Genomic DNA, 25445 nt, shown 5'->3' on the forward strand with positions numbered 1-25445 from the left:
AGTGTCCCTAGAGTTATTAAGTAGATCACAATTAAAGATTAAACCCCCTCCCGAGGTGAAAAACTGTAGATTAGGTGCTAGGATTGAAGTCCCCTTCTAATCCTAAAACCCATAACTCCCAAAAGCACAAAAAGATCAAAGACCCCATTCAAAACCTCAACTGTCCCCGGTTCTATTGAATTAAGATGTGAATTATTCTTATTTCTAGATTAATTATTTCATCTCCCGATTAATCTAATTAATCCTACACAATCAAATGGTGATCAAGCAATTGAAATGATCGTCCGTAACTGCAACCCTAGCCTTTTTCTTCTTTTCAAAATCGTGTTTCAGCGAAAACAATTCGTCAAAGCAACATACCCGGCCGGGTAACATTTCTGAACTAGAAAAGCACCAAGCGGGGTGCTTGTATTCGCCCCTTTTCTGCCTCTCCAATGCTGGATTACTGTACCCGACCGGGTGGTATTAAAGAGCTGAATATTCACCCAGTCGGGTGATGCTATTTACGGCCTCGCTGCTCCATTCAGTCACATTTTGCCTCCTTTTCCATCTATTTTTTCCTAAAACACTCAACAAACACATAAAACTCCAAAAGATATAATAATTGGTTGGAAATAGACAATTCAAGCAATAAACTCGACATTAAGCACCTAAACAGACCAATTAAACCGATTAAAACATGAGTTTGTCATAAGGCGGAGCTCTCAATCTGGTGCAGGAGCTTAGATTAAAACCAAGTCATTTTGCCACACTTTTGATACAAAAAGGAATAAAATTCCAGTTAAGCTCTAGATGTTTGAAGGTATCAACTTTCACCGAGCGTGTCTATCTAGGGTTCTTGAATCCCCTTCTTTTGTGTAACGAGTGACACATAGAGGTGCCCACGGTTAAGGAACCGGCAGTTACGGTTTGGAATCGCCGGTTCCGGTTTTGGAAATTGTCAAACTAGAACCGAACCGGGAGGGTGTTTCGCTGTTACAGTTCTGGTTCCAAAACTGCCGGTTTCGGTTTTTTGGATGGTTTTTTACGTTTTTCACTGGTTAACCAGCCCTTTTTTTCGGTTCCGGCTTGGTTTCATGATTTTCGGGTGGTTTTTTGCAGTTCCAAACTGGAACCGGCGGTTTCGGCACGGTTTCGTTCGAAAAATTTTTAACCTGAACTGAACCACGGTTAAAAATTGACGGTTTCAGTTCGGGTAAATTCTCACGATTTCGGTTCGGAACCGCAACCAGCGGTTACGGTTTCAGTTTTAACCGCCGGTTCGGTAAACCTTGGGCAGGTCTAGTGACACACCAAAGTGCTGTTTACAAATCTTATTGCTTATGAGCTTTCTCCTAATTCATTTACTAATTATTGTATTACTCCATATGTGAGTTTTATGAAATCACTTCTTGAGAATACAGCTGATGTGAAGTTGGTGAGGGAAGCATACATACTATCTTGTACGATGGTCAATGATGAAGAAGTGTCGGATGTCTTCAAGAATATTGATACGTTTGGTATCTACAACAACAATTTTTTCAGTGCTGTTTATTCGCGCATAAGAAGACAGTTCTAGTGAAGCTAAAACTTGGTATGCAACTTTTAAGAGTTCATACATCTTGACTCCATGGAAGATGGTTTTATTACTGGCAGCAATTTTTGTTATCGGTATCTATATGCTTCAGACTGTCTGTGCAATTCTTTCAATAAGAAAATGATCCTGTATCTATTGTATTAGGTTGTAATGCTTTTTACTTTCAATGAAATTTGACATTTTTTTTCAGCATGCTTAGAAAAGTGAAGGATGAATGTGTTTGTTTAATTGTACTATGTTGTAATGTTTTTTTACTTTCAATTAAATTTGAAACCTTTTTCAGTCTGCTGAGAAAAGTGAAGAATGAATGTGTTTGAATTGTGGAATTGTGATTTTCAATTTTATTGGAACTTGATCATTTTAGGGCATCCACAATGGGACGCCCGATGGCACGCCCGATGCGTGTCATCGTCCGTGGGCGCCATCGTCCGCCGAATTGTGGGTGCTCGCCATCGTTCGCGCCCTACGCCTACGCCCGATGCATCGTCCGCTGTTGAAGCGCGGACGATGGCCTATCGTCCGCGCCATTGTGGGCTCGGCGGACGATGCCACGCGTTTTTTATTTTTTTTCTATTTAAACCTCGTTTCTCATTCACTTGTTCATACGAACATCTCGCCTCTCTCGTTTGGCTCCTCTCTCACATTTCTACCTATCTCACATACCAAAATGAACCACGACGATGACACCACTAGTTCTAGCTCCTCGGAGTCAGGTAGTTCGCACTCAGAGACCTCGGCAGCCTTAGATGCAGCCATTGAAGAGGCCATGACAGAATGCTTACTCGAACTGCAGCGCGAGGAGGCGGCGGCGGCGACGGAGGTCTGTCCGACGCGACCATGCGACAGCTCACCAACGTCTGGTTGAAGACTATTTTTGCCGATCAACCACGGTGGGGACCGACTGTTTTCCGCCGACGGTTTAGAATGTCATGTTACCTATTTCTCAGCATTGTTCGGACGTTGTCGTCACGTGATGAATACTTGACGTATCGGGAAGACGGCATCGACAGACCCAGCCTTACACCGTTGCAAAAGTGCACGGCTGCACTCCGTCAGTTGGCATACGGCACCACGTCGGACATTTTCGACGAGTACCTCCACGTCGGGGAGACAACAGGCCGGGAGTGCTTGAAGAAATTTTGTAGGGGAGTTGTGGAGGCCTACGACGACACATATTTGCTCAAGCCGACTGCCGCTGATTGCCTGGGCCTGATGAAGATGCACGAGACGGCGCACGGCTTTCCTGGGATGCTAGGGAGCATCGACTGTATGCACTGAGAGTGGAAGAATTGTCCGACGGCGTGGAGAGGCCAATTCACTAGTGGATACAAGGGCAGCCACCCGACTTTGATCCTCGAAGCCGTCGCTGACCATCGGCTCTGGATCTGGCATGCGTACTTCGGCGTAGCCGGGTCGAACAACGACATCAACGTCCTCAGCTCCTCCACCCTCTTCACCGAGCAATGCAACGGTAACGGCCCGGCCATCGAGTTCACTGCCAACAGGCGCCGATACCACATGGGGTACTACTTGGCCGATGGCATATACCCACGGTGGCCTGTTTTTCTGAAGACGATCAGCTGCCCAATGGGTGAGAAGAGGGTTTTATTTGCGCAAAAGCAGGAGTCGGCGCGGAAGGATGTCGAGCGGGCATTTGGTGTGCTCCGATCATGGTGGGCCGTTGTGAGAGGGCCTGCTCGTCTTTGGTTCAAGGAAATCATCGCCGACGTCATGTATGCGTGCATTATCATGCACAACATGATAGTCGAACATGAAGGTTGGAGCATCACCGAGTGGAACGATGATGACGGTGCATCTAGCTCGTCCAGCACGGCGACCAAGCCCCCCCTAGAGGATTGCCGTCGGGCGTCGACGAGGTTCTAGCTAGACAGGCCTCAATGCGCAACCAACAAGACCATGCGCAACTCATGAACGACATGATTGAAGAAGTGTGGGCCTGTAACCGCCGTCGTTGAGTTTGCGCATTTTTTTTAATTCGTATTGTAATGTATTAATTTTTATATATGAAATGAAGTTTATTCCCAATTTTTTGTTATTTAAATATTCAAATAAAATAAAAATGCATAGGGGCGCTCCTTAGGGCGCCCCATTGCAAGTGGAGGGTAGGAGGATAAAACTGCTGATGTGGCGCGTCTTAGGGCGCCCCATTCTGGATGCTCTTAGTTAAAAGAAAATATACTAAAACAAAAAAAAACTAGATTCAAATCGCTGATGGAGGGAGTACTATACATTTTATGGAAGCAAAACAATCGGGATGGAATAGTATTAGTTAGAGAATTGTTTACTCGGTAGTAAGAGTATTAGATAGAGACTTGTTTAATTTGAAAGATGATAAACAAAAAATATGCTAGGATCATAATATTTGGTCAGATGATTAGCTACAATATAATCGGAATAAAAGAGGGAAATGTAAAAGAAAAAGGCTCAAGAGCAATGCTGCGTTGTTTTTAGTTGCATAATTATAAACTGTTTTTAAAGAATTAATAAACTCAAATTAATTCCCAGTTCTAATTAATTGTAATTAAGTACAATTAAAACTAATTGTGGATGTGCGTGTTTTTTTTGTATTCATTATCTAAAGATAAAACAAAACATGTGCAGGCATAGTCCATAGGGGCGATTCAAGTAGAAGAGTTCGATTTCTAAATTCTAAGAAAAATAAGTAAATTATAGACTAAATGGTAGGTTTTCTGATGTTAAATTATTGAAACGTTTTGCAGTAGATGGATTTGTTAATTATTATGGCATAACTGTCTATATCTTGAATTTGTTAATGATTGTGACAGAGTTGAAAACAAATAAAATAGTTCGAAAATTGTAGTAATAAATATGCAAGTCTATCCGCAAGAACTCAGTACGAGGCACCGACTAGTTTTTTCATTGGATTAAATCTATTTGTGAGAATGTAAACTTTTTGAAAGGGATGAGCTAGAATGCATATTTTTTACACATTCATATGATCATATTATAATTATGAGTGTAGTAGGGATTATATTTCATTTATGAAGAGGGTACTAATTAAAGTCGGTATATATTCGAATATTAAATAATTGAATCAATGCAATAATATGTACATATATATGGAGTCAATATTGCTAAAAAAGCTTGACTTTAGTCGTGTATAAATTATAATTGCATGCTTACCTATACTAATGGATGAAATATGACTATACTAATTGAAGGTGACTATGCTGTGCCTAAAGTTCCCATCGAGGTAGCTAGTAAGTGCATGTTCAAATCATGCAGTAGGATGAAAGTAGCACAACGTGTCTTAATTTAAGGTGTTATTTTATTCTTATAATTATTATATTCACAAAATTTTTATTTTTACAAATCATTAGTATTATTCAAGAAGTTTTATATTTTACGCATCCTAGTACTTATTATTTGCAATATATCATGTAATAGTAATACAGAAGCTCTTTATTCTAAAAATATATTCTTTATATTTTATTATTATCTATATTGAATTTTATCTTGGAGTTTTCTAGTTTCTGTCGCTCATATTCTAATTATACTTTTTTCACAAACCCTACTCGCTATGTTTTAGCTGTATTCATACTAACACATAAGTAACTATTAACAGTAAAACTGCCCCATCCCATTTACAAAAGCATGGCTCCAATCACTGCATACATATGTAATTATGGAGTATATGAATTCGTAACTATTAAAGCTTGGTTTTAGTAACAATAGGATTCTTGCATGCTTTTACTTGTATTCTTGGACGAGATACAACGGTCCCACTTTAGCCGTTTACAATATTTGTCCGTGTCAACCTGCGTACATTTATTTATCGATAAAGTCTAATGCTTCTACTTGCTTTACCTACACACACTAGTGACTTACACAAACGCACAATTATCCGATCCAAAGAAATTCCTTCACCGCAATCTCTCTTTAAGTAGTTAATAGTATTAAATAATGTACCATATTACACCATGTTTGATGATTTGGTCGCACCTATTGTCTATTTGTACGTACTAGTAAGGTACAGATACTACCATGGTCGTGTATGTGTATCTGTATCTGTAGGTACTATGGTAAATTAGAAATATCAATAAAACGCTTAAATCTTGTCAATTATGGAGTATTCTTTATTTATTTATACACCTAGTGACAATGTTGAATTTTTAATAAGTATCTCAAAATTTCGAAAACGGCATCATTAAAAAAATATGGCAAGTAAATATTCCACAAGATGTATTTCACCATATTTCCATTGCTCTAAAGATTTATTGTTTACAGCCCTGACCTACTTAGGACATTAGCAATGGGGCGCCCTAAGGGACGCCCTATACACCGCCACGTCTGCAATTTATCCTCCTAGCCTTCCACCTGCAGTAGAGCGCCCTATAAGTCGCCTTAAGCATTTTCTTTATTTGAATATTTAAATAACTATAAAAATTGGAAAAAAAAAACCTTCATTTCATTTAAAATTAATACATTACAATATGAATTAAGGCATTTCGGCTAAGCAATCCGCCATTGCGTCATTGACGGCATCGAATAAGGCTCGCGTCAAGGTCCGACTAACACCCTCCGAGGTACTCCAGTCGTCGTCGTGGTTCATTTTTGTTTGTGAGAGATTATCGAAATAGTCGTATGGAATGTGAGAGATGAGAGAAATGTTCGTATGAAAAATAGAATGACTAACGAGGTTTAGATGGACAAAAATTCGGAAAAAAACGAAAACACGTTGCATCGTCCGCGTCGCCTACAATGGGCGGATGATGAGGCGGACGATGCCCTATCGTCTGCGGACGATGCATCGGGCATCGTCCGCGCACCCACAGTAGGCGGATGATGGCGCGCCCGAGGCATCGGACAGCCAATCGTCCGCCCCACTGCGGATGCTCTTAAAAACTTTGACACATTTTACCCAAAACAAGGAAATCTACGATACCTTGGCCATCCAATTATTATACTAATCTCTGTCTGAACGCCCCACACGCCGTAATAATCTTCAAGAACTAGGAAACCTAAACCCCAACAGGCCAGAAAATAGAAAATTCTGAAAAAAGATTTGATTTTTGGGGGAATTTTTTTATTAGAATGGATGAACTGTGAAGCGGTCTTCAAATATCGTGCATGCATATCGTTGCACCCATTTTCTCTCTGCATGCCTAAACGTTTTTTTCTCTCTCCTCCCTCTCCCTTTCTCTCTCTAAACATATAGATAAATCGTCTTTTTGGTTTTACTATATTCAACTTGATTTTTCTCTGCCATTAGCCGAATCGGCCACCGACCTGCCGTTGTTTTAATTTTAATTTTAATTTTAATTTTTTTTATTTTCTGGTGTTTTTTATTTAATTGCGGAAGTCTCAGATTCAATTTGAGGTCTCAAGGCTACATGGTTTCTGCAATTGGGCGCGCGAGTTCTGTTTTTGTTTGAGGATGAGCACATGCGGACGTTGGATTCATTAGATTCGGACGAGGTGAGTTGAAAGATGTGATTTTTATTTTCAATTAGTGAAGAATTTGAGTTGAGGGGGTTGAATAGTGTTGTGTTTTCCGTGATTTGGGGTGTGGGAATTTGTTGATTTTGTTTGAATTTGATTTGATCTGGGTTTAGGGGGTTTTTTATCTTTACGAGTTTGGGTTTGGGGTTTTGAAGGAAATCAAGGATTAGGAACTGAATTTGCGAGAAATGGGGTCCAAGAATTGCATGAATGAGGCGTGCCGCGGAACGACGTCGTCGGATTCGAAGAAAGGTTGGAGCTTGAAATCCGGTGGATTTGCTGGGCTTTGTTACAAGTGCGGGTAATTTTTCTAAATCCCAATTATGGCCCTCTTTCTTGATGTTGTAGCTCATTGCCATTGCAGGTCTGATTCCAATTTCTCAAGGGTAGTTTGGGATGTGCAATTTTGATTCCTGAAATATAGCCATTCTGCAATTTTTTTGTTTTTCCCATTTTGTTACTATCAATAGGCTTTTCTTTTTGCTGCCATTTGATTATCTTTTCCTATATTTAGCAATTTTCTTGACAAAAGTTTAGCCTTTTCTTTCATTGAATTGCTGAAGTTGAGCTTCACGACACTCTGCTATTTGCCTCTTTTATTTTGTGATTTTCTTATTTGCGAAGATAAAAGGAAAGGATGATATAAAGTTGCTATTTTGATGGGATTAGTGATGGACTAATGCAAATATCATAGTTGGCAATGGACTGGTTGATCCATATATAGTAAAAATGTCATGAATTGTTGTATGTGTGGTCCAAGAGTATTTTTGGCTATAGCAGCTCATATCTGAGTTGCATGAGAACATTTACATGGTGCGAATACTCCTCTTATCGTTGGCGTTGTATTAGTTTAAACATCTGATTATTAGCTCAATGTTTTTCTAATGTTCTAGCTCTAACTATTTTGCATATTGCCTGATTACTGCCTATTTATACTGATATGGATTGATAGCCTGTTTCGCGATTTTTGCCTTCTCTGCCTATATTTTCTGCCCATGATGTAGTTTGATGTGAATTTCAGATCTGCGTATGAGAACTCTGTTTACTGTGAAACGTACCATCAAGACGAATCTGGTTGGAGGGAATGCAGAATATGTGGAAAGGTAATGATAGTTTTGCCTCCATACCTTTAGCTTACACCCTTCACGATTACCTTAAACTCTTTGTTCTTTCTCGGTTGGCAGATTGTTCACTGTGGGTGTATTGCTTCAAAACATCTATTTGAATACATGGAATTCGGCGGTGTTGCATGCATAACTTGTGCCAAGCGTTTGGAAATTCAGTCTCCACAACCAGTACAGGTTAGAGTTTCTTACTTATTGAAAAATGCTTGCTCTGTACCGTTATCTGATATGTGTTTTTCGAGCTGATTCTTTTTCAACTTTTCAAAGAAGTTTGATGGTCAGTATATAGCACTCCAACAATTATGATATCTTAAGTCATGAGATGGGAATATCTCCTTCAAAATAACTTGCAGTTATCGTTGTTTCAGCCCTAAATCTTGCTTATTGATCTATACAGGGATTCCTGTACTGACTAGTAGTATTAGATACTGAATTATTTTGAAGCTGGAAGATGATTTTAGCCAATTGCTTTTAATCTTTACATATGACTCGATTAGTTTTAGGATATTGATCCTTAAATTGTTTTTGCAGGTTCCTAATAATATTACAAGCATCAAATCTACCAACAAAACTTTTACTAGGGAGGCCCAGCCAGTAGTTATTGAACGTAGAGTTGAAGATGAGAAATTCAGCACACAAAAGCTTCTGCAGCTGACGAGGGCTATAGGGGCCAATAGCGTACCTTCATCAGTTGAGCTTAAAAAAGATGAATCCTTGCTTAGATCTGCAGAAAGTAGTAACCGCGTACAGAATCACTCCCAAAATTGTTCATCACCAGTTTTTGTCAAATCTGACTACAGCAGACCGAAACAAGGGGTCAAAGATATGTATGAATCTCTAGCTCTTCCATCCCTGAAGTTCTCGTTGAGTTCTCCTTTGGGTAGTTCAAACAGTGTGCTGCCTATTCCTGTTCCCGGTGGGATAGTCGAAGCAAATGAACCGACAAAAGGTTCTTTGCAACATGGGCAAAGGGCACGACATATTTCACCCAAACCCCCCAAACCCAGCTCAGAGTCGAATAAAGGGTCTTCTTCACAGACACGTGTTCCTAGGCCTCCAGCTGAAGGCCGAGGACGCAGTCAGTTACTTCCTCGGTACTGGCCTAGGATCACGGACCAAGAGCTGCAACAATTATCTGGAGAGTATCCATTTAAATTTAATTATGCATAATTCCAGTTATATCATGCCTGCTTTATATCATATGTCTTTTAACATTTATCAAGAATGTGCCTTAACCATTGAATCCCAGTTTCAAATCCACTATCATACCATTGTTCGAGAAGACTCTGAGTGCCAGTGATGCTGGGCGAATTGGTCGCCTGGTCCTTCCAAAAGCGTGTGCTGAAGTGAGTATTTGATTTCAACCTTTTGCATTAAATTACATATAGAAGTTTGGATATTCTCCATCTTTGGATTCTTACTTTCTGCAAATCAAAATAATGTGGAGCAGGCATATTTTCCTACTATCAATCAATCAGAGGGTATACCAATACGGATTCAGGACATAAAGGGAAAGGAGTGGACGTTTCAGTTCAGATTTTGGCCTAATAATAATAGCCGGATGTATGTTTTGGAGGGCGTAACACCGTGCATCCAAAATATGCAGTTACAAGCTGGTGACACAGGTACATCCTTTCTTGTGTGTTGTGTCGAACCTTGAGATGAAAACCACTTCTTAATTTTTCTATTTTTCTTCATCTGACATTTGTCATCATATACTATATGACACTTGGTAAGAACCTCATTAATTGTTGTCTATAGCATTTTTTTGCTCTATTCACCTTAATAATTCATTTTCTTGATCTTCTTCCTCATACCATCTGACATGAGAAGTCTTATTGTTTAATGCGAAGTTAATGGTAACTCTTTGAGTAAGATAAAATTCGATTTTGAAACCTTTGAATCTCTTAAGCATTTGGTGCTGTCCTTTGTGTTGGCTTTACCATCAATTGCTACATCTCTTAGAGCTTATTTTGCGTGTCTGTTTGAATGTTGATGGATTAATTCATTTGTTTTCATGCCGTCTTTTCCTTCTGTTTAGTGATATTTAGTCGGATAGATCCTGGGGGCCAGCTTGTCATAGGCTGTCGGAAGGCAGCTACCAACACTGATGTGCAGGTCAGACACTTTAGGCATTGCCACCTCTTTTTTCTTTGTAGGGTTCTTGATTTTGAATTATTCGAAACTTGAAAGATTTATTGATCTTTTACAAATATTATTTGGCAATGAGCAGGAGCCACAACAACCACCAGCCTTGAACTGCGATTCTCCGGGGGAGGCGTCATTTTCTGGGATTAATGATACTCCGACTTCTGTATGTTCTTATTTGCTGTTTTCCATGACTTTTGCTTTTATAAATTCCGATCTCTATTCTGATCGAGATGCTCTGATGTCTCAAATGATGTGAAGAACGGAGGCAGAGCATCTGATGATTCACAACCCCCACATCTGACCATATCAGAGAAGAAGAAGGCTAGAAACATTAAAAACAAGAGGCTTCACATGCACAACAACGAGGCTTCGGAACTTAGGGTCACTTGGGAAGAAGCTCAGGAGCTTTTTCGTCCAGCTCCTTCTTCTGAGCCAACTGTGGTCACAGTTGATGGGTATGAATTCGAAGAATTTGAGGTAAAAGAGTTTTGGCAACCATCATTCCGATTGAGTATCCACGATTTCTGCTTATAGTCGTTTTGTGTTTTGTATTGTCTTATATTGTGTAGGAACCACCCGTTTTTGGAAAGAGGATTATTTTCATTACTCAACCTTCTGGGTAAGGATTATTATATTTGATGTGGTTACAATTTTTATGAGCATTCATTCAAGCGTGGACTTGTAGTCGTGTCGTCTGCTTACAAATATACCTCTTGACTAATTCTTTTGCTCTATAATACGAATATGATGTGAAAAGTTAATAGACTTGTGGTTTTAAAGGCCTCTCGATATCTCGGCATGAAATCATTTGCAGCAACTAATTCAAGTGGTTGATGTTCTATGCAAGTGCTATATATCGTATAATTCTGTTTTCTTTTTGGGTATAAACGACTGACATCGTTGTGTTATCAGTGAGCAGGAACAACTGGCTCAATGTAACAGTTGTTCAAAGTGGCGAAGGTTGCCTGTCAGCGCTCTTGTCTCTGCAAAGTGGATATGTTCTGATAATACCTGGGACTCGAGCAGGTTAGCGAAGTTTTCGACAAAAACTAACGACATTTTAGATTTAACGCTGATGATCTGTTTCGAAGCCTCTGAGTTAATAGGACCTTCCCCCTTTTTATGGCTTAATAGAATGAATATTTATCTTCATAATTTTGTTTTTGATGTGTGAGGATTGCAGGATGAGTAAACTTAAATCATTGAACCCCTATTCGTATTCGAATAATTAAAAAATTTGACATTGGTTGATATGATTTCTTCATAATTAGTCTATTTTGTGATGCTAATACGAATTTCCAATCTTACGGTAATATTTTCAGGGCCATGTGTTCTGCTCCAGAGGATTTAAGCCCGATAGATCTCAAGCCCTCGAGTGTCAACAAAGGTAAGGGATTGGTCTAATTTCTCAAAAGCCCCCTTCCCCCATTTGTCTCAAACACGAACACATATGGAAACTCGAGTTAGTGTTATCTCGCAAACATACGTCACACTTTTCACATGCTTATGGTGACGTCCTCTCGTTAAAGGCCTTCTCGTCTTTTATGTGCATGTAGCTATGAACATTGTTTTAGGTCGAGGTGATACTTGAAGCTATGGAAATTTGTTTGTATATGCTGCACTTTATTTGCAAATTACTAAGTTAATTACAAGATATAGAGCTTTTTTATATAAATCTCTCTTTTGATGTCTTGCTATTTTCCCTCTCTCTTATATGGTTTCCTAAGATTTTATTCGTCTCGTCTTCGGCCGCAGAAAACAAGAAGCGGAAGGTTTCAGAAAGCGCAGTGTCGAAAGAAGGGGAGCCGTCCGGGCTGGACGCGCTGGCTAACGCTGCGGTTCTCGGCGACAACATAGCCGATATGGGGGATTACTCGGCCGGAGCCACCACAAAGCACCCGCGCCACCGTCCGGGCTGCTCGTGCATCGTCTGCATCCAGCCGCCAAGCGGGAAGGGGAAGCACGAGCCCACGTGCAAGTGCAACGTCTGCCTGACCGTCAGGCGGCGCTTCAAGACACTGATGATGCGCAAGAAGAAACGGCAGTCGGAGCGTGAGGCTGAGCTCGCGCAGGAGAAGGAGGACAGCAAGTCCGCCGCGAAACTCGAGCTCGAGAAGGAGGACATTGCCGGGCTGGCGCTCCTCAACATGAACAACCTGGAGAAGGAGACGGGCAGCAACGGGGACCACGCGAATGTGGAGGAGACGAGCAAGGGAGGAGGGTTGGACTTGAACTGCGATCCCCACCGGGAAGACGAGATCCTCGCGGATGCGTCGGGTATGAGCTTGACTACATTGATGAACACGGCTGCTTTCCCTATGGAAGTGTACGCGGGGCAGAATGGGGCTGTGCCGAGGTCGGAATCTTGCTCGGCTGACGGCGGAGGCACTGCAGAAGGCCAAGAGGGATGAAGATCTTTGTTTTGTTGTTGAGATGATATAGAGATTTTCTTAGAGAGGCGTTTTAGTTGGTTTAGATTATAGATTCTATCTTGTTAAAACTGTGTAGATATTTACATATATTTATATCGTTTTGGTTTGTGTTGGTGGATGGATCGTGTTTGGTCAAAAAGCCCCCAAAGTAGTAGTTTGTTTTTGAATTTTTTCTTCATATGTTTTTACTTAATAATTCTTACTCTCCATCTCTCATAACATCCATCATGATCATGATCTAGTTGGAATTCACATGATCTCGTGTGTTAGAATAAGTTTGGGATCAGGTATGGGATATAGAATTTAGGGAAATTTCAGGTTCGGGTACCCGTTTTCACACCCCTACGGCTCCCAATATGTCATATGCAGTTCGAGCATACCAAACTAATTAAGCGATAAGCCAAAAATGAAGTACTAATAAGCATACAATAAATATCATAATGTGCAGTAATGAAACTATTACATCCATATAAAAGACTAAGTGATAATAACACAAGTGGATCCGTGGCGCAATGGTAGCGCGTCTGACTCCAGATCAGAAGGTTGCGTGTTCGATTCACGTCGGGTTCAAACCCCTTATCCACAACTTTTTTATTATTTTCTTTTTTGTGTTTGATTAGTTTTTTAATTTTTTTTCCTCAATACGATAAGTAACCTGCTGTATATACTGCCAAGACCCCAACACACAACACACATTAAAAATGCATAAGGGCATCAGTAGTGGGGAACCCTAAGGCGCGCCATATGGCGCGCCACGTCATCAGTTTTATCCTCCTTCCTCCCCACCTGCAGTGGGGCGCCCTAAGGCGCGCCACATCATCATTTTATTATTTTATTTAATTAATTTAAATGTTTTCAAATAACAAGTAACGAGTAAATAAAAAACGTCTAAATAACAAATGGCGACGCATTAATAAAAAAAAGTTACACCATTCAACTTAAAAAAAACAACTAAGTCGGTGCAATTCCCAACTTCCGACGCAGCTCATCGATTAACGCCCGGAGATATTCGGCTTCGTCGGGGTCGGTACACTTCTTGAGGGCCTTGTGCGTCTGCAATAACGTCCTCGCCATCGACGCTGTTGCCAACGACTCAAACGCGGTGGCCGTCTGGGTCGGGAGCGTTTCCGGGAACGGAGATGGGTTTGCAGCGGTCGAGGATGAGGTCGTGGCCGCCTTCCCCTTGGCCTTCGCAGCCTTGACGCCGGGAGGACACCGGTGTGCCGGAACTCCATTCATCCACGTACGTCCGGTTGAGGTCAACCGGGTGATTGCTGCTGCCGCTGCTCGTGTAATCACCAGCTTCGGTGGTCTTCGTCCTCTTCGGCGCACCAGTGCGCAGAATTCCACCTTGGAACTTCTGCTTGTCCCTCAAGAGTGCCCAGATGGCCTCGTGCTTGAAGTCGCCGTACATCGATCGGTACGACAACAGCGCTTTAGCGCGCACGTCGCTCAAGCTCTCGCCGCTCCCCTGTGCCCGCGTGAACTTCTCGAACTCCGCCGCGTACAAGTTCACTTGCTTCTTCACTTGATCCCAGTGCTTGCGGAGTTGCTCACGTTTGCGCTTGTACGCGGTCGGCGGCTTGGCCTCATTGTAGAGGCCGGCGATGCGCTCCCAGTACGCGACCTGCCTCTGGTTGTTTGCGAAAATCGGGTCTTCCGATATATCTACCCAACACCGGGCCAAAATGAGGGTTTCGTCGTCGGTGTAGTTCGTACGGCCGGGGCGTACTCATCGCAATTTCTGGGAGGCGGAAACTTCTGCGCCCGCTGCCGGTTCCGCTTCTTTCTGGCTGGGGCGGAAGCGGTCGCGGCGGGTTCGGGATCGGCCGCTGCGGTGTCACGGCGGGAGGGAGCGCTTCGTCGGTTTGGAGACGGCTCCATGTCAGACAACCCGTACGATTCCGTACTGAAATCGGGATCGTACTGGGTGTCGGCGTCGAACGAACGATATTCGCCGGGTTCTGTACCCGGCCAACGCGCCTCTCCGCTAAACATAGGACTATTAGGACTTGAATCCATTTCGTAGTAATTATTTAAATGTAATAAGTTTCGAAAGTGAAATCGTGAAATGAAATTACAAATGAACTCTATTTTTAAAAAAATGAAACCGCGTGCCATCGTCCACGTCGATCGTCCGCGTAGCCTACAGTGGGCAGGACGATGGCGCGGACGATGGCCTATCGTCCGCGGCCATAGTCCGTGTAAGCCTCAATGGGGCGGACGATGGGCATCGTCCGCGCTATACTCCGCGCCCTTAGTATAGGGCGCGACGATCGTCCGCGGCCTATGTCACGCACCCGCAATGGGGCGGACGATGGCGGGCGTGGACGATGCGCGCCATCGGGCGTGCCATCATCTACCCCATTGCGGATGGCCTAAATTTTGTATGTACATAAGTTGTAATTATGCTAACAACCTATTAAACTACTAGGCCTGCATGCACCACACAAATAAATCATGGTTTATTTTCACTATATTCACCTACTCTTAACCGGCCTTAAATCTTGTCATTTTCAACCTCCCCTCCTTCATTACATACCCCATATTTATCCTTCAATTTCTCCTCTACATCCTCCTCTACCTACATTGTTAGCAAAATGGGAGACAAAAAAACATTAACAATGGCAAGAAAAGAGCTTGAAGATATGTATGTGGGAGTTGCAGATGACTCTGTGAACCTCTCTTTCCAAGAATTGGCTCAAGAATGCCGAAAAGAAGAAGCCCTCTCCTTCCACCACAATGTCCCCCATCTCCCAACCGCAAAACTCTCCTTCCTACCTATCCAAACTCCCCAGCCTAGACTTCTGCAGAGCTTTACAACATGCTTCCCTCCACAACCACCAAGGTGATTCTCACCGCCTACACGGCCACAGCCACCACCATGGGGCCGGGGTTAGGTCTCCCGCCCCTATGGACCACATGAGCTTCACATCATATGATGATATGAGTCAAGCGAGCGACGTGAGCTCCGTATCTGCCTATGGCGGAGGCGGAAGGAGGAGGCGTAGGCCGGGGATTCCCCACACCAACATCTGCGCCTGTCAAACCCTAGAAGACATAATTCAAGGAAAGAATCAAGGAAAGAAATAAATCTATTTTAGGAGAATATCAATTAGTGATTATACCTAGAATAGATTTATATGTTTCCAAATATACTTGTATTTCTCTCCTATAAAAAGAGATCATTGTATACAATGTAAAACACACAGAAATACAGAAATAAGATAATCATAAACTTTGTTCTCTGCAATTCACCATGCCTAGCCTCTTTTCCCTTATCCCTCTCGGTTACCATCTTCAAGATGGTATCAGAGCAGGTTATTAAGGTGGGGACTCAGAGAGAGTTCATCACCGTCCCAAGGCTACCTTTCCCGACCGTCTGTCCTTAATCCTGTTAGCAAACAAAATGTCAGAAACCACCGAGAGTTCAAACACAGATCCACATAACAAAAACACTTCAAACCAAATCAAATTTCCACCAGATTTCGCGGCACAATTTGCCGAATTCCTGAAATTTAAGGAATTTTCATCAAGGCAGAGCTCGAAAAACCCCTCAACCCAGCCAGAATCGCTAGGGAAGTAACCATCAAAACAAAGCTCAATGGGAACAACTATCCCCTATTGGCCAACCTGATGAAGAGGGCTATTGGCGGTAAAGGGCTGACCTCTCACATAATAGGAGTTTCAGACCCCGAACCGCCGATAACCGACCCAAATTACCCGAGGTGGCAGCAGAGAGATCACTGCACCTTCAATTGGATTATCAACAACATCGAATCCGACCTTGTAAATGAAGTTTCTCAATACGCGACCGCCAAGGACCTTTGGGAGGGCGTGGCAATCACGTATGGCAGCGGGAGAGATCCATTTCAGGTGTACGACCTACACAGACAATGTATGACGATCAAACAAGGAGGAATGACCTTGGAAGCATTGTGGCAAAAATTACAGGATCTGTGGATATCCATAGACACCCGAGATCCAAGCACGATTGACCATCCTCCGTCAATCAAGAAAGACAATCAACGGACCCAAAGGATGAGGGTGTATCAGTTTCTTACCGCACTCGATGAACGGTATGAATCAGTCAAGAAGGAGATCATCAACAAAGAGCCATTACCGACTCCTCGAGAGGCATACGCGATGGTGAGGCGCAATGCCGACAATGCGCGAATATTGAAACCTACCGAACCACCAGGCTCCAGAATTGGAGCGGGACTGATCGTATTCGACCGCAACAGGACCAGTCAGCCTCCACCGCCACCACCGGCGCCGTCCCGGTATCCAGCCAATCACCGCAAAGGCGACGAAGATAAAAGCAAATTGTTTTGTAGCCATTGCGGAGGAAAGAGGCATACAAAAGATATCTGCTTCCTCATTCATGGGTATCCCGAATGGTGGGATGAAATGAAGAAATCCAAGCTCCAGAGGGCGGCGAATCGCGGCGGACCGAGGGCATCAGCATCAGCAGCAGCGGCGGTCGGAGGCCAAGCCGCCTACGCCGAGCACGCGGCGGGTGGTTTCGGTACTCCAACCACCACCGGAAATTATGGCGGACGCGGGGAGGAGAAAGCCGTGGCCACTGTCACGGCGGCGAGAGTGCAGATTGAAGGAGAAGCAAACACGGCGGACCCGTCTAGGGTTTGGAGTGAAGGTAAAGGAGGGTTCTCTCATTTGAACCCTCCAAGTTCTGCCAAATCACGTTTTTTACCCCATCCCCATAGACTTATTGTTTCCAGCCCCAAAACTCCTCACATATTGCACCCCGTACCCCACTTCGAAAATAACTCCTCTAAACTCCCCAAAATTCCTCATAAACACATTACAGCCCCTAAACCTTGTGAAAATCATGTGATACATCCCACAATAAAATGCCAAAATTCCTTTGAAGCCTTGGCCATGTCATCTACCTCAGAAATAGGAGAAAAGAATAAAAATTGGATTTTTGATTGTGGTGCAACTGACACAATATCTTTTGATATGTCTGATTTTGAAAGTATTTCCAAGTCAAATAAAACCCAAGTTCAAACTGCGAGTGGAGATCTGGCACCTGTTCAGGGGGCGGGAACCATCATTATCTCCCAAACCCTTCGACTCTCGAATTGCTTATTTGTTCCGTCACTATCTCACAAATTATTGTCAGTTAGTCATGCGACTAAAGAATTGAACTGCAAGTTACTAATGCAGCCTCGTTTCTGTTTACTGCAGGATACCCAAACGGGGACGATAGTTGGGCGTGGCACTGAACGACACTGACTGTACTATGTGGATGAGGTGGCCCATCAGAGTACTGCGTTGCTGTCTCACGGACTGACCGATAAGCAGGCTTGGCTTTGGCATCGCCGGTTAAGGCACCCATCTATAGGATATTTCCGTCTGCTTTTTCCTAAGTTGAATACCTTTAATTGTGAAACATATTTTTTGGCCAAAAGCCATAGACATTCGTTTAAGTTAAATAATACTAGAGTGAAAACTCCTTTTTCATTAATTCATTCGGATGTGTGGGGGCCTGCACCTGTTACTGGGGGATCGGGCTTTCGCTATTTTTTGTTGTTTGTTGATGATTATACACGCATGACTTGGGTTTATTTCTTAAAAACAAAATCTGAAGTTTTTGACAAGTTCACCCAATTCTATACCTTCGTACAAACTCAATTCAAACACAATATCCAAATCCTTCGATCCGATAATGGAGGGGAGTTTGTCAATTCTAAAATGCAGTCTTTCTTCACTGAAAAGGGATTAGTCCACCAAACCACCTGTCCACATACTCCTGAACAGAATGGGGTAGCAGAAAGAAAAAAGCGATATATTCTAGAAGTCACACGAGCCTTCCTAATCGAATCCCGAATCCCAAAATCTTTTTGGCCAGAAGCCGTAGCCACTGCTGTCTACCTTCTAAACCGTCTCCCTACCAAAATCCTGGACTTCAAAACACCTTTGGACATCCTATCTGCCCAAGCCACTATCCCATCATCTCTTCGTCTAGAACCTAGGATATTTGGGTGCTCCATCTTTGTCCATATTCCCAAACACGAGCGGTCTAAATTTTCCCCTTGTGCTGTTAAATGTGTTTTCCTAGGGTATGGCCGGAATCAAAAGGGCTACAGATGCTATGATCCTAAAACAAGAACCATGTATACCACCATGAATTGTGACTTTGTTGAGGGAGAATACTTCTATAGCCAACCTAGCGGTCAGGGGGAGAGTCGACCAGAAATTCCAGAAAATGACTCACTAGGCTGGCTACCGACACCAATACCCGAACCTACACCTACACCCGTACCCGAACCTACACCTACACCAATACCCGAGCCTACACCAAACCAGGAAGAGAATCACAACAGTCAGGGGGAGGGAAACTTGACGAGTCCAAGTCAACCTGTTCTAAACGTCGGTCCACAAGATACAGTTAGCGGTAACACCGGGCCGTCAAGTTCCAATGTGCAGGACGAGGAGTTCGGCGACACCTCGCTATCTACCCCGGTCAGGGATCCTGAGGTAAATAGTCATAACTCTGGAAATATTACTCCTGTGGAAGAAACTAATAGTGACAGGGAGAATGAGGAAATTGAGGAACAAGCTGACATGAGTTAGAGTTACCGCTAAGGAGTACGAGAGGCGTTCCTCCTTGGCGATACTCTCCAGACTGGAAAGGACGAAAGTCCCAATATTCTGTAACTAATCTTGTGCAGGGACATCTCACAGAAATGGCTAGAGCTTTTGAGGCTGCCCTCTATGAGGATGAGATTCCTCAATCCTTTGAGGAGGCGATGAAACACAAACATTGGAGGGAGGCAATGTAGAAAGAGATAGATGCCTTAATAAAGAATGGAACATGAGAGAAGTGTACTCTACCAAAGGGAAAGAAGCCAGTAGGATGTCGATGGGTCTTCATAATCAAAAGACGAGCAGATGGTTTAATCGAGAGGTATAAAGCACGACTGGTGGCTAAGGGATACACTCAGGTCTATGGAGTGGATTATGCAGAGACGTTCTCTCCGGTAGCCAAGCTAAATACAGTTAGAACACTGTTGTCTATAGCTGCATCTAGACATTGGCCTTTACATCAGCTGGATGTTACTAACGCCTTTTTACATGGAGAGTTGGAAGAAAATAAGGAAGTCTACATGGAAGCCCCTCCAGGTTTTCTTGGAGAATTCGGAGACGGACAGGTGTGCAGATTGAGGAAAACCTTGTATGGACTAAAACAGTCTCCCCGGATATGGTTTGGGAGATTCTGTCAGGCAATGTTCAAGCATGAGTATGAACAAAGCCACTCTGACCACACATTGTTCATTAAGAAGAAGAACGACAAGGTGACATGTCTGATCATCTATGTGGACGACATGATTATCACAGGAGACGATGAAGAGGAAATCAAGAATCTGAAGGAGAATCTATCTAAGGAGTTCGAGATGAAAGAGTTGGGGGCACTGAAATATTTCCTTGGAATCGAAGTCTTGAGATCGAAGAAGGGAATCTTCCTGAGACAGAAGAAGTACGTACTGGATTTACTAGCAGAGACTGGTTTACTAGATTGCAAGCCCTCAGATATTCCTATGGTACCTAACCATGGATTGAAGATAGAAGAAGTAGCAAAGCTAGCAGACCGGGAGAAGTATCAACGATTGGTGGGAAAGTTGATCTATCTCTCACATACTCGACCAGATATTACCTATGCAGTTGGTATAGTCAGTCAGTTTATGCACAAACCGCAAGAAGACCATATGGAGGCTGCCTTGAAGATTGTAAGATATCTGAAGGGGACTGTAGGATACGGAGTACTCCTAGAAAAAGGAGGAGATCTGGAGGTTCATGGATACACTGACGCTGATTGGGCAAGCAATCCAGTTGACAGGAAATCTACGGGAGGATACTTCACGTTCGTAGGGGAAACCTGGTCACTTGGAGAAGCAAGAAACAAAAGGTCGTTGCCTTATCTAGTGCGGAAGCAGAGTTCCGAGAAATCAAGAGTGGTTTAACGGAGATTATGTGGTTGCGGAGGTTACTTACGGAGATAGGATTTCCTCCAATACAGAAGAGTCAGTTATTCTGCGATAACAAGGAGGCGATCAGTATTTCAGAAAATCCAGTGCAACATGACAGGACTAAGCATGTGGAAGTAGATCGACATTTTATTAAGGAGAACCTAGAAAAAGGAGTAATAGAATTTCCATTTGTGAGGTCAGAGGATCAGCTGGGAGACATCTTAACCAAAGCTGTGAATTCTAAAGTGTTTAAAGAAGTTCTTGGCAAGTTGAGCATCGGAGATGCCGCAGCTCAACTTGAGGGGGAGTGTCAAACCCTAGAAGACACAATTCAAGGAAAGAATCAAGGAAAGAAATAAATCTATTCTAGGAGAATACCAATTAGTGATTATACCTAGAATAGATTGATTTGTTTCCAAATATACTTGTATTTCTCTCCTATAAAAAGAGATCATTGTATACAATGTAAAACACACAGAAATACAGAAATAAGAGAATCATAAACTTTGTTCTCTGCAATTCACCATGCCTAGCCTTTTATCCCTTATCCCTCTCGGTTACCATCTTCAAGAGCGCCGTCTGCTCCACCTACACCTACATTTTTCGCCACCGTTGCCTGGTAAACTAATAAATTTCCATACCAACAATATCCGCACAATCTTTATCAAGAATTTTAATCTATTTTATCAGGTTTGTGGGAGAGTTTACTGCAGGCAATGTGTTGCAATTGGAATGGGAGACATGAAGGAAGGAAGAAAATGCATAGACTGTTTAGGCAGAAGGTTCAGCCAAAGATACATTAACAAGGCAGGAAATGTAGGCTGCTGTTTGGGATATCCTTCCACAGTCAAACAGCAAGAGCTCGAGTGGGCTGAGAAGGGGCCGCGGACAAGAGGCGACGCAGCCCACCGCCACCGCACCACGGTGGAACCCTCACCAACACCAAGCAGCCATCATCACCACACTCCCAATCCCCCTTCATCTCCCTACTCAAATACTAGCCACCATTTCTTGCCTTTGTAGTATCTCTTGCACTTCCAATTCTCTTACAACAATGTTGTAGTAACTTGTTTCACTTTCACAAATCTATGTAACTCATTTTTTCAATTGAATTCATTCCCTAATCAACACAAGAGATTCATAAACATAAAATCTTAAAACACTCCTTAATGACTAATAACTATAAAGACTAATCAGCAACCTTATATCAACAGCCGGCGGCAAGTGGGGCAAGACGAATGCAAAATAAGCCACCTATCGACGCACGAGGCATGAAACTCGTGATTACACGTCGGAAAGAGGCGTACATCTTCGCCTGCAACGAACTCCCCGAGGCAAATAGGGCAGTCCGTGGCCGGCCCGGCTACATAGGCCACCACCGGGATCCGGCTCAGCGCCTCCTTCTTGACCGCAGCCTCGCGCCCGCCTCCCCGAGACGCACTGCAGCGCAGGAAGCAACGGACAGTGGAGTTGAGGGCCACCGCGCAGAGCAATGCACAGAGCAGAGCCACCAAGATGATCATCATGTTGCCGTCGAAATCGCCGCCATCGTAAGAGGGGCTGGTTTTATTCACCGCAGGGGCGGTGATGTCGGAAGGGTCAAGCAGCAGGCGACGGTAGTGATGTGCCATCATTAGAGCTTCATTGCTTGCAAGAAATATCAAGAAACAGAGAGATGTTTGAGATAATCTAGTACTAGGATTAATTTCAAATCATGGGATATGGGAAAGAAATGATTTTTAAGGCAAAGCATCAACAGCTGAATAAAGGGTTGATCGAGAACTGGTCCTGCAAGCATAAATCATTTATTCGTTAACACACAATTGCAGAGTTGAATAGTGACTTGTGTGGCAAATAGGAAGACATAATAATTGCACAATTGCATACAGACAGAAACAGGGCAGATATTTTTTAAACATGGAGATTTTATTTTCCATTTTTTCGGAATTTATTTTTTGGTTCGGTGAGATGTCAAGCTTTAAATGATATGATTCTGACCTCTCTAACTGGTCGATATTAGACACATATGTTTTCTCGATTTTCAATCGTGTTTTATGTGGACGTAATCGCATCATAAAATATCTTTAATAAAGCCCACATTTTTCTCCATTTTTATAGTACTAATAATATGGAGAAGATAAATTCTGTACAAAGAGCTAAACATCCATGGTAACAAAAGTTACACCTTTACATACAAAATACCACCGCTTTGGGCGTCATGTTTCCCCATTTGTTCTTGTAAGAAACCTGAACCGGAAAACCTTTTAATAACTTGTAGTACAAAAAAGAATCGGAACTAATTAATTGTAGGAAAGGTGGAAATGAAATTAAAGAAAAGGGCCTTGCTACTTTGGTGGGCTTCAAATAGCATCCGCAACTCCAGTGATGTGTTATATGACTCACTATGTCCGCGTGAGGGGGGCGGGTTGTTCCACCACGCGTCGTGAACCAATGAGGTCGTTGCGAGAGGGCTTGAATGGTTAGTGAGGGCCCCTTAGTCTGATTGGAATGAAGGTGGCAAATGATAGAGGCAATGTAGGAGCTGGCTGAATGAGCCACAGTCCCTCCTCCCCGCATCGCCCTATCAATAAGGGGGTTTTATTGAGTTCTTTCTATTTTTGTTCTAGCTCACTAATGGAATTCCATTTTAATGAAGGAGATTAGATTTATTCCAAATGGAGGAGTGACGCATAAGAGTTATGCGTCGTTATTAATGAAACGCACAACCCTTATGCGTCTTTCGTTATTGACGCACAAGGGTTATGCGTCGTTTAAAAACGCATAATGCTTATGCGTCTTACCCTAATGACGCATAACCCTTATGCGTCTTACCCTAATGACGCATAACCCTTATGCGTCTTACCCTAATGACGCATAACCCTTATGCGTCTTTAAGTCAGTTTATAACGACCAGAAGGCAAAAGCAGCGCACCGATACACTTTCATTTCCTCTCTCGGATTTACGGCGATTTTCGGCTATTTCTCCATAAGATCCAGTAATTTGTTCATCAATTTAGCTACATTCATCATTATTCATGTTTATTTTGCTTTCATTTGTTAGTTTTACCCAATTTATTAAATTAGGGCTTGTAGGAAAAATGTCCATAATTGTTGTTGTTTTAAATGTTTTTTATGCAGAAATCATGCAAGTATTTGTGAGTTTGTATTGGGGTGGTAGAGTAGTTCAACTACCACATATGGGTATTGGTTATGAACCGCCTCGTGCGAGGAGCTCCATCATATTAAATTCATGTGTTTCCTATTCTGAATTGGTAGCAATGATCTGTGATGCGATGAAAATAGATATGAACCAACATACAATTGAATTATTATGGAGACAATGTATAGTCTTTGCTTCCGGTATGAGTTATACATGTTCTGTGATTTGCAATGATGAAAGTGTGATGCTTATGTTCAACAATGCTCAAAATTCAAGTGGGTGTATTGAATTATTTGTTGAGTATTCACCTTTGAGGAGTTCAGAAATCCCACCAGTTGTTGATTATGGTATTGGATCATCTGCGAGGGTTGAACAAATGGGCTTTGACTGTGCGGTTGCTAGAGACAGAGGTCATGTTATGATTGACCTCATAGATAAGTGCTACTACCTAAGTACATGGAGATCACAGTACTATTGTCAAATTTCATTTGATGCACCAAGACACGAAGATTTTTGGGTTGAACCTTCATGGAAATTGTGCATCACCCCTCAGCAGTTGATTCTTAGAACATGTGGCCGAGTTAGAAGAAGGAGGATACTTAATCAAATGGATGTCCGCAAGGAAGATGAACCGAGGGCTCCCCGCCGTTGCAGAAATTGCGGGATTGAGGGGCATGACCGAAGAAATTGCTCAGCAGGTGCTATTCAGTAAATTTGTGGTATATATTTGCTATTGATTTGTGTATTGGAAATATGTTATGTTTTGTATTGAAATTTATGTTGAATTGCAGTAACTGCTGACAAGAGAGGGCATGGCGTCGAGGATGAATGTTGTTGATATTTGTGTTTGGGGCATATTTGACAGCTACTATATTTATGTATCAACATTTGTGAGATGTTGTCGACAGTTATTATGATTTTTATTATGACAGTTATTATGATTTTTATTATGACAATTACTATGATTTTTATAAACAAATATAAACAAATATCAACATATGCCCGACAATACCAACATAAGCCCGAAAACTGTTTCAACCCATAAAAAATGTTCAAAAATCAACATACGACCACAACCTGTTTCAATATAAACAAATACCAACATATGACCAAAACCTATTTTCCCGAAGGCGTGAACTTTGTTGGAGCTTTCCCCTTGTTCTTCCTTGTTGAAAATCCCCTGAATACATTGTGCATAGCATTCCCAATCTTACTTGATGAACTCTTCACAGTTGGTCGTGAGGATCCCTCGGTCGGTTGTCAAAATATTACTTCATCGTCTTCTTCCCCGCCCTCTTCTTCCTGGCCTTCTTCTTCCCCCACATGATCCATAAATTGATAATTCTGAAAGTATGGATCATGTCCTGGTAGAGCTGTATCCCAATCAGACCCGGTGCCAAAGAATGAATCACATGATGCTCGTGTTTCCCATTGCAAGGGCTCGTGGCTTGCACCACTCAACTGATACCATCCTGGGGGATCGTACTCCGGATTCAAGGGCTCTGGTACCGCATACTCAGGTTG

The 25445-nt window shown here is 42.6% G+C and overlaps 2 protein-coding genes and 1 non-coding gene across 3 annotated transcripts; 2 read left to right on the forward strand and 1 right to left on the reverse strand.

Moving 5' to 3' along the window:
* Positions 1-6573: 6573 nt before the first annotated feature.
* LOC121762795 (B3 domain-containing transcription repressor VAL1-like) lies at positions 6574-12885 on the forward strand. Its single transcript, XM_042158796.1, has 14 exons — positions 6574-7036; positions 7216-7361; positions 8082-8163; positions 8245-8361; positions 8716-9326; positions 9434-9530; positions 9635-9809; positions 10226-10302; positions 10418-10498; positions 10594-10812; positions 10905-10954; positions 11248-11361; positions 11658-11722; positions 12091-12885. The coding sequence occupies exons 2-14, from the start codon at positions 7249-7251 to the stop codon at positions 12744-12746; spliced, it is 2457 nt and encodes an 818-aa protein (XP_042014730.1). The 5' UTR covers positions 6574-7036; positions 7216-7248; the 3' UTR covers positions 12747-12885.
* Positions 12886-13265: 380 nt separating this feature from the next.
* Positions 13266-13337, forward strand: TRNAW-CCA. Its single transcript has one exon. It is a non-coding gene; the product is annotated as a tRNA-Trp (tRNA).
* An 8626-nt stretch (positions 13338-21963) lies between these two features.
* On the reverse strand, positions 21964-22392 carry LOC121760688 (RING-H2 finger protein ATL74-like). The gene has a single exon (XM_042156320.1). The coding sequence runs from the start codon at positions 22390-22392 to the stop codon at positions 21964-21966; it is 429 nt and encodes a 142-aa protein (XP_042012254.1).
* Between the last annotated feature and the right edge of the window lie 3053 nt (positions 22393-25445).

The sequence above is a fragment of the Salvia splendens genome, chromosome 13 (assembly GCF_004379255.2).
Source record: "Salvia splendens isolate huo1 chromosome 13, SspV2, whole genome shotgun sequence".
Classification (NCBI taxonomy): Eukaryota; Viridiplantae; Streptophyta; class Magnoliopsida; order Lamiales; family Lamiaceae; genus Salvia; species Salvia splendens.